Source organism: Dipodomys ordii, unplaced genomic scaffold, assembly GCF_000151885.1.
Source record: "Dipodomys ordii isolate 6190 unplaced genomic scaffold, Dord_2.0 Scaffold43, whole genome shotgun sequence".
Lineage (NCBI taxonomy): Eukaryota > Metazoa > Chordata > Mammalia > Rodentia > Heteromyidae > Dipodomys > Dipodomys ordii.
The window spans coordinates 2,563,660-2,575,844 of NW_012267259.1; the positions used below are offsets into that span (position 1 = coordinate 2,563,660).

The window sequence follows — 12,185 nt, forward strand, 5'->3', positions numbered from 1 at the left end:
ACACACACACACACACACACACACACACATCCCCTCCAAGCCTACCTCGGGACTGAATGTTCTCGGCACAGATTGCTCATTTGGAAGAAAGCAATGTGGTGCCTGCCATAGACCAAATGTGTTAGAAGGGAAGGTTTCACCTCAGACCATCCTCTTTCATTAATACTGACCTTGGTTTTGAGCATACATTTAGCCTTGACTAAGAGCAGGCTCTAACAAAGTGTTGGAGCCGGGTACCGGTGGCTCAAGCCTCTAATCCTAACTACTCAGGAGGCTGAGATCTGAGGATCACAGTTCAAAGACAGCTTAGGCAGAAAAGTCTGTGAGACTTTTATCTCCAATTAACCACCAAAAGAGCCAGACGTGTCACTATGGCTCAAAGTGGTAGACTGCTATAGCCTTGAGCAAAAGAGCTCAAGGATAGCACTCAGGCCCAGAGTTCAAGCCCTACAATGGAGAAAAGAAAAGTGTTGGATAGCTAGCAAGCTTGGGACAAGAAACCCAGAAAGGTAGGAAGAAAGGGTGCCAACTTCAGGGGTCAGACATCACCATGGAGACCCCATGCCAGAGAAAGCGATGGTGTCCCTCTCAGCTTAGGCTGAGTTGGAGCCTGCAGGCCTTCTGCAAAAGCATGAGGTAGATACAGACAACCCCCAGTCTAGACCCTGAACACTACCATTTCTGCCACTAGTGTCCATACCCTCCCACAATACCCCAAAAATATCCACAGAAAGTGTAACCGATCTGTAGGGAAAGGATGCCCCAGGGTTGGGCTTGGGCTGTGTTCACGCTCTTCTCAGCACCTTAAATTTAATCAACAAACTATGATTTGTACACTGAGAACTGCAACCGGTTAGAAACATATTTAAAAACAGAATTAATCATGCTGAGCAGTTTTTAAGTGGGAAATATGTACATATGAAATGTTTAGGGTTTTTTTTTAACATACCACTCCTCATGTGCCATTTTGTCTGCAGAGGGCAGCTTGTTGGGTAAAGGAGCAGCTGCTGACCTTGAGTCAGAGTTCATATATAATTGTTATTACAGAGGAATTGTTATAACTACTTATGTTTCAAAAATATATTAAACATTAATGACCTTGATCAGGACAAGCCAAATAAACTTTATTGGAATAGATTGAATATATATGATGGGTTTTCTTGTTGTGGTTGTGGTTGTGGTTGTGATACTGCAGCTTGAATTTAGGGTCTGGCCACTGTCCCTGAGCTTCTTTTGCACTAGCCTTACCACTTGAGCCACATCTCCATTTCTAGCTTTTTGGTAGCTAATTGAAGATAAGAGTCTCACAGATTTTTCCTGCCCAGGCTGGCTTCAAACCACAATCCTCCAGATTATAGGCATGAGCCACATTATATATTGCCATTTTTTTGTTTTTTTCAGTCATAGAGCTTGAGCTCTGGGCCTGGGCACTTTCCCTCAGCTTTTCAGCTCAAGGTGAGTGCTCTACCACTTGAGCCACAGCACCACTTCCAGTTTCCTGTTAATTGGAGAAAGAGTCTCATAGACTTTCCTGCCCAGACTGGCTTTGAACTGTGATCCTCAGATCTCAGCCTCCTGAGTAGCTAGGATTACAGGTGTGAGCCACCAGCGCCCAGCTACATTAGGATTCTTAACCACTAAAGACCATACAAATACATGTGAAGAGTCATGTTGTAAGCATTTTGGATCTTGATGTTTGACCTGTACTCTGTGTGTGTGTGTGTGTGTGTGTGTGTGTGTGTGTGTGCACGTGCGTGTGTGTGCATGTACATGTGCACATGCACACAGGTGCACATGTGAGCCAGGACAGGTACACTGTGAGCCTAGGTGCTGTCCCTTAGCCTTTTCAACTCATCCACTCTCAGCTTTTTGCTGGTTAATTGGAGAAAAGAATCTCATGGTCTTTTCTGACCAGGCTGGCTTTGAACTGAGATCCTCACATTTGCCTCTCGGTATATTTCCAAGCTGGGCTGCTTAGGGGTACTGGCAACTACAGTGAGCCCCATGAACCTTTGAGTACACAGCTGGGCAGACTGTGTGGCCTCTTCCAAGCTTGTGAGTCCTCAGATGTACATCAGAGAGGATGAAGCTAAGGGCCACCAATGTACAGGTGGGTTTGTGGCTCTATTTCTCACTGATTGCTTGGTAAGGTGAGATGCCAACAGAACACTAGTTCAAGTTGAAGGGTGAAGGGTGAAGCTACTTGGCTTGGGTCAGCTCCAGGATCGAGTCTAGATGCAGCCACTGGCCATTAGCAGTCCCCAGTACAGGTGCAGCACAAGATAGGCAAACCCCAGCACTGCATTGAGGATATCCAGCTTGTAACTCTACCAAAAGGGGCCAATCTGATGAAGAAACCTCATCTACCAAACAGGCAGCAGGGGTGCTCGGAATGGGGCAGAGGTGAGGGACACAGGGTCTTGCCTACCTGCCTACTCAATCTCCAGATATATATGCTCCTGAGAATCCTTCCAGAATACCTGGGCTCTAAGGAGCCGTTTGAGGCCCTCTGGGCCAGAGAACAATGACAAGATTACACAGAAGTTTCATTCTATGGGCAATGTCTTACATTATCTAGAGAGACAGTAGCTTCCCTGAGACCCAGGCTGTCAGAAGGCCAGCCATCTGCCAATGCATGGGTAGCCACTTCTAGTGGGAGCCAGTGGCGGGAGGGCCGGGGGAGCAGTACAGACTCCTTCCTGTAGGTCACATTTAAAGTGGAATATACACATCATCTCTCCTCATCCCATTGGGCACAGTTATACAGACCCCATCACTGCAGGAGAGGATGGGAGAAAGCAGACCAGTAGAGTACTAGGAGCAGGTGACTTTGGGGACACACCACTACCTAGAAACAGGAGGCAATCATGGGAAAGAGGGGATGCACTAATTCAGGGACCAACAAGGAAGGAAGAGCTGGGTCCGAGGGTGAGAGTTATAGGGAGAAATCCAGGATTGATGGAAAGAAAGGTTTTTCTATGTCTTAGGCTTCTCAGGAGTGCTGGACTGCAGTAGAGGAATGAGGAGAATCTCAGCTGCCTTCCAGCTTTTGGCTGGTTAATTGGTGATAAGAGTTTCATAGGTTTGTCTATCTGGGCTGGCTTTGAACCATGATCCTCACATCTCAGCCTCCTGAGTAGCTAGGGTTACAGGCATTGAGCCATCAGCCCCTGCCTTTTTGTTTTTATTTTTTTTAAGTAGGGATGGCAGTAAAGATGGTAGCACCAATGTTTAAGACTTTAACTCTCTAACCCATCCAAAAGGTCCTGTGTAATATGTGGGGAAGAAAGAAAGGCCAGAAGCTCAAAGAATAAGATTTTCCCAGTCCTGGAGCTAGGTACTGCCCTTGCATGCATGATTCTTCTGGGCCTGAGAAATTGTGAGGTAAACCCTCTTCCAGATCTGCAGCCTCAGATTTCAAAATCCCCTGAGCACCAGCAGTGATCTGAGCCTCTGCTACTTATCTAACCTTTCAGCCTGGGGCACCAGTCCTCCTGAGGTGCCTATGACCTTCTGAAGCCATTGATTTCCTGAATCATTGATGACTTGCCCTGCAAAGAGATCCGAGGCTGGTATAAGGGGATAGGTTAGCATTGCGGGCTGGGGCCCACTTGGGAGCCCTGGGTGGGTGTCCTGGGCTTTGAGATCAGCTTCATTTCTCCCTTGCCGTGTGAGCTAGAACATGAGCCGCCAAGTCATGGTTTAAGTGGAGACTCCAGCAGCTCGAGAACCAGGATGTACCCTGCTATGACTTAGGACAGAGCTCACAAGACAGCTTTACCTTCATCACCATGGCTTCCTCCTGCCAGCTCCTCTGCCCCACCCCAGTAGCCCTCAACCCCTATCAAAGGGTGTAGGATGTGAAGGGCCCCACTTTCCCACCCCTCAAAGGTGCTGCCTGTAAGCTTTGTCCCATGCCACCTCCAGGGGACATCCACTCACTGAAACTGGGGCCTGGCATCACAGGAGTACCCTGCTTGTTAGTGGACCTGACACTGCTTTCTCTCCCACTGTACCGCTGCTTCTCAAAAGCTCCCCACCACAGAAACTAGCCATCTGCTAGGCAGACTCAGCCTGCACCTCCTCTCACCAGCCTTGGGGCCTTGAACAAATCATAATATCCTTCTCCATCTCTCATTCCTCTCTTTCTGCTGTCAGGAGGGCAGCATTGAGACAAACTGTAGTGAGGAGCCCAAGAAGAGCATGGCTATGAACTTTTAAGGAACACAAAAGCACCAGTGCCAGGCAATGTCACTAGGGTAAGAAGTCTTCTTAGCATGGCACAGGCCACAGGTGACCTGTGTATCTGGCTTTGCTCCTCACAGCCATCGACTTCCTGGAGAAGATCCTGACCTTTAACCCCATGGACCGCCTGACAGCTGAGATGGGGCTGCAGCACCCCTACATGAGCCCATATTCGTGCCCTGAGGATGAGCCCACATCACAACATCCCTTCCGAATCGAGGATGAGATCGACGACATTGTGTTGATGGCTGCCAACCAGAGCCAGCTCTCCAACTGGGACAGGTGGGGTTCCACGGACCGTCTGCCCATTTTCATTTTGCATTGATTCTCCATCAGCTTTCTCTGTCCCTCAAGTGGGGGACAGACTTTCTCCTGTCCCCAGACACTCCTTCAGGTCTGTGTGGGTGCACCAGGGAGCTTGCGTTGCGCAGCACAAGCACTCAGCTCTCCTCAACACCCCAAGCCTACAGAACATGAGGTTTAGTGAATACAACGGGCCCGCATTAGTAAATACCCACTTCTAGGAGCTCACTTCTAAACAGGCTGAAATTTTGCCCTTGATAAAGTCACCTAGAGCAATGCAGGACAAGAAAACCATGCAGATTTTATCATTCCAAACCACATTCTCCTCTATTTCATCATTAACACCTCCTGAAAGTGACCAGAAGGGAACTAAAGCCCAGAGAGGTTAAGAGACTGGCCTCATGTCACACATTGAATAGGCCACCTATTGTGGGGCCCTCTCCAATCAAAATCCATGACAGATACCACTGGGTAATTATAGGAGTCTTTCCTGGACATAGCCTCTTGATTTATTTATTTATTTATTTTTGGTCAGTCATGGGGCTTGATCTCTTGGCCTGAGCACTGTTCCTCAGCTCTTCAGCTCAAGGCTAGCGCTCTACCACTACCTACCACTGCCATTTCTGGTTTTCTGGTGGTTTATTGGAGATAAGAGTTTCACGGACTTTCCTGCCCGGGCTGACTTTGAACCGTGATCCTCAGATCTCAGCCTCCTGAGTAGCTAGGATTACAGGCATGAGCCACCAGCACTGGGCAGCCTCTTGATTTTTAACACTTAACAAGGGTCCCTGGAAACCACCAATGAATGAGTGTTAAGTAGAAGACACGTTTTTAGTTGATTTCTGCCTCATTACATAGTGATCTCATAGATCCAAGCTGCTCTTAGCCATCAGCTAATTCTCGGAGGAAGTGCTGGCCGGCCCCTGGCTGCTCCATTTAGAAATAGCAGTAGAGGGCTGGCTGAGCGTCTACCACTCCAAGAGAGCCAAGCTGGGAGCCCCGCTGCCCTGGGAATGTGACAACTAGTTACATAAGTGACAGATGAGCAATTTCTCCTTTTTAGTCATTTGACAGATGATGGGTTTCAGATTGAGGAGACGCCGAGGAAGGACCAGGACAACGTTGCTATTTTGGGGGCAGGTTTGCTGGCTTGTTGTGGTCGTCGTTGATTGTTGTTGTCAAGTGTTGCCAGCAAATAGAGATTAATGAAGACTCTTCCACCACCACCCCCATGCTGGGCCGGCCCAACTGTGATCCCTCCGCTCACAGCCCCTCCCGCTCCACTTCACAGAATTTGGGGCCACTGGGCATGGGCTTTGTGTGGTTCATCCTGTTCGTATCATGGCTGTGGCCTAGGGCTGGTGCCAGGGGACACTGTCTCAGGATTCCCTTGGTCACTGTCCATCAACCCTGGCTGTCACTGAACCTGCTTCAGGTTCCTGCATGAAGTACATGGTACTTGCATGAAGGACAAAGGCCATGCTGCTGTGGGCACCACTTTATCTCCAGCCATGCTAGTGTCTAGAAAGCCAGGGAAGCAACCCAAGTGTGCTGCAAGAACAATGGATGATACATGTGTCAGCCAAAGGCTGTGTCTTCACTATCTCTTCCTCCTAGCAAAGTCTGCAGGAGAGCGTAGTGCTGGGCTCTGAGAGCCACTGCTACCCTGCTAGGGCCTCTGGGAGACAGGAAGCCCTGAGGCCTCCTTCTGTCTTTCTCGCTGCATTCTGGGAGCAGCAGCTGACCGGGGACTGCTGCCTTCTCTGTGCTGTCCACTTCTCCCCTGTCCACTTCAGCTCTACACACGGCACCTGGCACAAGGAAGGAGCCCAAGCCCAGCTGCCGCCCGCCTGCCTGCCCAGCTGCCCTTGGTTTGTTCTTGGCTGGCTGACTTCATTCTCCGTGGCTGCAGGACAGTTGGCTGGGGGCGGAATCCAAGGATCTTTGGCCTTCCCAGATGGTGTCTGGGACGGGTCTGCAGGCCCTGGCTGCTCTACCTCAGTGTGCCAGGCTCTCCACTGCTCCACATCTGGTGCAGGACACCACGTGCACTAGGGCACAGGTTCTCGGCCCTATACCTCAGACCTCACCCTGAATCAGAACTGGGCGGTGGGCAGACAGGCCTGGTCCCTGATACCTGTAATTCTCCATGTGACTAGAAGCTGAGCCAGGGTTGAGCGCACTTATATCTGCCTTGCCACTCAGGGAGCAGCCACGATGTTAGATGTGCAGAATCCCCAGCCTCCCCCACACACACACAGCTGCCGCTGTCCCCTGATCATCTTAACCACATCCCAGGGTGGTCTTGTAGCGTCCATCCAAGAGCGGGGAGCCCACTTAGGTTGGATCCACCAGAACAGTCCATGAGGGCCAATAATCTTTTTTGCTTGCTTGTTCTGAAGCACATGTCTAAGGATAGCTGTAGGGTCTCAAATGGCTGCCAAAGAATTCCAGGATTAAGGTGCCCAATCGGAGCCCCCAGCTGGGTTCTGAGGCTCGGCCACGCGCCTCCTTGAAGCCCGCAGGGGTGGGAAGCGGGAGGAATCTGGGGGCCGAGTAGACTTGGCTGCGAGGGTCCTGGAGGCACCCAGTCTGGGTTTCCCACAACCCCTCCTTTGCTCCTTTGGCAGGTACCCCGTGAGCCTGTCCTCGGACCTGGAGTGGCGGCCGGATCGGTGCCAGGACGCCAGCGAGGTGCAGCGGGACCCGCGCGCGGGCTCGGCGCCGCTGGCCGAGGACGTGCAGGTGGACCCGCGCAAGGACTCGCAAAGCAGCTCGGAGCGCTTCCTGGAGCAGTCGCACTCGTCCATGGAGCGGGCCTTCGAGGCGGACTGCGGGCGCTCCTGTGACTACAAAGTGGGGTCCCCGTCCTACTTGGACAAGCTGCTGTGGCGGGACAACAAGCCGCACCACTACTCGGAGCCCAAGCTCATCCTGGACCTGTCTCATTGGAAGCAGGCGGCCGGGGCGCCCCCGACAGCGGCCGCCGTGGCCGCAGATGCGGGGTCCCCCGAGGACGAGCCGGCCAGCCTCTTTCTGGAGATTGCTCAGTGGGTCAAGAGCACTCAAGGTCGGCCCGAGCGCGTCAGCCCAAGCCGGGACAGCCCCGAGCATCGCCTGTCTGCCTCGCCCCCCGGCCGCCCAGCCCCGGTGGATGGGGGTGCCAGCCCCCAGTTCGACCTGGACGTGTTTATCTCGCGCGCCCTGAAGTTGTGCACCAAACCCGAGGACCTGCCCGATAATAAACTGGGCGACCTCAATGGCGCGTGCATCACCGAGCACCCTGGCGACCTCGTGCAGACAGAAGCTTTCTCTAAAGAAAGGTGGTGAGCGCAGAGGGGGTGCTCTGGGCACTTCTAACGAGGGGGGACACCCCCAGAAAGCCGGGCCTGGACACAGGAGTCAGTCCCCCTGGTAACCTCCACCACCTTCTGCCCTCTCCCCCTCGCCCCCAACCCCTCTCTGCTGCCTCGGGGTGAGCAGAACCTGTGAAGGATCCGAGGAGCGAGAGAAATGTCCATTTCTTAAACTGCCTTAATAACTAGCCTTTAACCTCTGGGAACAGGGGATGGGACAGAGCCTGGTTGGGGGGTGGTCACTGGCCCCCCGGAAAGGGAAGACATGCATTTTCTTAGAGGCCCTCCACAGAGCAGGGGTCTTAGAGAGTCTGTGGCCCCTGCCTGCTGGGGCAAGGTACAGGAGAAGCTTCCAGGCCGAGTTCTGAAGCCATTTGGCCCACGGAGCCTCCAGGACAGCTGAAGGACACGGGCCCAGCGAAGGAGTGACTTGCCTGCGATTCCACGCATCCAGCCCAGGAGTAGCATCAGGCTTAAGCTTTGAATCCCAGTCTCCCAGCCTCCCGGCCAGTGTCTATACACATTAGGGTGTCTTCCTCTGCCGGGATCACTGGCTTTTTGGTCAAAAAGTGTGGTCAGGTATGATACGTCTCTCCCCTTTGCACTGCCATCCGGCCCACACCATGGTTCTTTTCTTTAGAGCAATGCTTGTATTCTGAGATTGGAGAGTGAATAGGTTACATTCTCCTAATCTCCAAGCATATTTCACCTGCAACTTCCTGTATCAGCCTCATCCCCGCAAGCTATAAAGAAATCTTTGTTGCAGAGCAGAGCAGTTTGGGGTCCGGGGGTTATCAGTCATTCTCTCAGGCGTGCATGAACACCCCTCTCTAGCACACCCTATGCACTTTCCTGACGCGCGTGAAGACACAGCCCTTGTTTTTCAGTGGATGTTGAATACGGGTGAGTTTGAAGACAGCAATTCTAAGAATCTCTCCAGTCTACCCCAGTCCCTGCCCACTATAAACACACACACACACACACACACACACACATCCCCTCCAAGCCTACCTCGGGACTGAATGTTCTCGGCACAGATTGCTCATTTGGAAGAAAGCAATGTGGTGCCTGCCATAGACCAAATGTGTTAGAAGGGAAGGTTTCACCTCAGACCATCCTCTTTCATTAATACTGACCTTGGTTTTGAGCATACATTTAGCCTTGACTAAGAGCAGGCTCTAACAAAGTGTTGGAGCCGGGTACCGGTGGCTCAAGCCTCTAATCCTAACTACTCAGGAGGCTGAGATCTGAGGATCACAGTTCAAAGACAGCTTAGGCAGAAAAGTCTGTGAGACTTTTATCTCCAATTAACCACCAAAAGAGCCAGACGTGTCACTATGGCTCAAAGTGGTAGACTGCTATAGCCTTGAGCAAAAGAGCTCAAGGATAGCACTCAGGCCCAGAGTTCAAGCCCTACAATGGAGAAAAGAAAAGTGTTGGATAGCTAGCAAGCTTGGGACAAGAAACCCAGAAAGGTAGGAAGAAAGGGTGCCAACTTCAGGGGTCAGACATCACCATGGAGACCCCATGCCAGAGAAAGCGATGGTGTCCCTCTCAGCTTAGGCTGAGTTGGAGCCTGCAGGCCTTCTGCAAAAGCATGAGGTAGATACAGACAACCCCCAGTCTAGACCCTGAACACTACCATTTCTGCCACTAGTGTCCATACCCTCCCACAATACCCCAAAAATATCCACAGAAAGTGTAACCGATCTGTAGGGAAAGGATGCCCCAGGGTTGGGCTTGGGCTGTGTTCACGCTCTTCTCAGCACCTTAAATTTAATCAACAAACTATGATTTGTACACTGAGAACTGCAACCGGTTAGAAACATATTTAAAAACAGAATTAATCATGCTGAGCAGTTTTTAAGTGGGAAATATGTACATATGAAATGTTTAGGGTTTTTTTTTAACATACCACTCCTCATGTGCCATTTTGTCTGCAGAGGGCAGCTTGTTGGGTAAAGGAGCAGCTGCTGACCTTGAGTCAGAGTTCATATATAATTGTTATTACAGAGGAATTGTTATAACTACTTATGTTTCAAAAATATATTAAACATTAATGACCTTGATCAGGACAAGCCAAATAAACTTTATTGGAATAGATTGAATATATATGATGGGTTTTCTTGTTGTGGTTGTGGTTGTGGTTGTGATACTGCAGCTTGAATTTAGGGTCTGGCCACTGTCCCTGAGCTTCTTTTGCACTAGCCTTACCACTTGAGCCACATCTCCATTTCTAGCTTTTTGGTAGCTAATTGAAGATAAGAGTCTCACAGATTTTTCCTGCCCAGGCTGGCTTCAAACCACAATCCTCCAGATTATAGGCATGAGCCACATTATATATTGCCATTTTTTTGTTTTTTTCAGTCATAGAGCTTGAGCTCTGGGCCTGGGCACTTTCCCTCAGCTTTTCAGCTCAAGGTGAGTGCTCTACCACTTGAGCCACAGCACCACTTCCAGTTTCCTGTTAATTGGAGAAAGAGTCTCATAGACTTTCCTGCCCAGACTGGCTTTGAACTGTGATCCTCAGATCTCAGCCTCCTAAGTAGCTAGGATTACAGGCGTGAGCCACCTGTGCCTGGCTCTTACCCTCTTTGTTTGTATCTTATCTTATGCTGTGGTTGATTTGTTAGAGCCACGCTATGCTTTCCCCTGTAGAGGTTATTCAAGGAGAGGAGAATGTAGACAAGAGGATGAAAAGGGAAATGCCTTTATTTGTTAGAATTATCTTTGACAACATGGCAACCCTCCTCTTTGATCTGAGGGGAGATTGATTATACCAGACATTAAATCAGACATCAGTTGGGATGGTCAGAACAAACCAAAGGAAAGCTCCAAAGCTGTTGCTCTGTTGATCTAGAAAGTTATGTACAAAGAAGAAAGAGTTCAGATGACTCCACCTTTATGTTATGAGTCATAGCACACAGGTATCAGCTTGCCAAACACCATTTTCTCTCCTCCAGACCAAATACCTGGAAGAAACTTAGCTCAGTTAATACCTGTCCACATCACACTTCTGCCTCTCTTGTTAATCAACATAAATATTGACTTCATTTTGAAGACTGAAACCCAGAGCAATGTAGTTATTTCCCCAAAGCTACACAGTTATTGGCAGAGTTGGAATTAAAGCGCCCTTTTCTGCATCAAATTTATCTCATGGAGTCTACCTGCAGTACAGATGCTGGGATCGATATGGGAGGAAACACCTGCTCTGATCATGGGAGCAGAGGGAACACAAAGGTCAGGAGCCAGCCCAGCAAAGACCTCATGCTCCACTCACTTTTGTCTGGAACCCTGGGTCTTTGCCTGGAGCCCTGGAGCTGACCTTAGAAATGGCATTCTGCCTCTGCAGACTGCTTCTTCTCACTCGGGAACTGATCTGAGTCATGAGCAAAGAAATAAGGAAGGGAGAGGGGCCATGGCTCATTTGATTTCCTGCAAATAAATAAATCCTAAGGTAAAGATTCAAATGCAAGGGAAGGAAGGACAGACTCAGGAAAACACAAAAAAGAGAAAATGACAGAGAACCAAGAAGCCATCGAAACTGTTATGATCATTCTGTGGGGGCTGTGGAGGTAGAGAAGGATATATAAACCTAGTCTTTTCTCCAATCCGTCTTTGGTTAATGAGTGTTTCCCTAGGATTTCTTCCCCAGAACCTTTAGCCATTTTGCAGCAGAAAGGACTCCAGTGACTAGAAAGTGGACACAGGTGCAGGTAGGCAGAGGCTAGCTTACCATACACCGAAAGGCGAGATAGATATTGGTAAAGCACCCACCACTACAGGTGTCAGCAGCGGGATTTGATGTGAATGGGGTCCAGATCCCAGGAAGAGATCACACATTTAACATTGCAATATTCTCCCTGTCCTGCCGTGAGTTTTCTTGAACCTTCCTAGTTCTTCCTCCCTGCAGGAATAAGAATTGATCAAAGGGCAGGTAACCTTGCAGTAAGTTCAGGTGAGAGGAGTTGGAGGTGCTTTGTGTGTATATGACACGTGGCTTCCCTTTTCAAATCTCCTAACCCTCCCAAGTTCTCCATCAGTCTCCTGGCCAAGACCCAACCACTCAACTCTAGGATCAGCAGTCCCAGCCTCTTCTGAGAAGTAGTGGTGTCTAACCAAAGGCGGGGGGGTGGGGGGGTTCGTTGCATCAGAGCCTGCTAGTTGTCCTGAGCTGAAGTAAAATGACTGTACGTTCTTCCTAGATTTGGGGGCTATGTTGATAACTTGCGATAAGATTTTTTTGCCTCATTAAATTACATTAAGAACTTCACTAATACC

At 50.0% G+C, this 12,185-nt stretch overlaps 1 protein-coding gene across 2 annotated transcripts in view; it reads left to right on the plus strand.

The window, feature by feature from the left end:
• The window catches only part of Mapk4 (mitogen-activated protein kinase 4), a 42,029-nt gene extending 32,859 nt beyond the window's left edge, over positions 1–9,170 (plus strand). The window contains exons 4-5 of one of the 2 annotated variants that reach the window (XM_013019025.1): positions 4,326–4,527; positions 7,179–9,170. In XM_013019025.1, the coding sequence (XP_012874479.1) occupies positions 4,326–4,527; positions 7,179–7,878 (902 nt within the window). In that variant the 3' untranslated portion in view covers positions 7,879–9,170. Of the gene's footprint in view, positions 1–4,325; positions 4,528–7,178 lie in introns of those variants that run through there. The other variant, XM_013019026.1, reaches the window with a different exon arrangement.
• Positions 9,171–12,185: the final 3,015 nt, after the last annotated feature.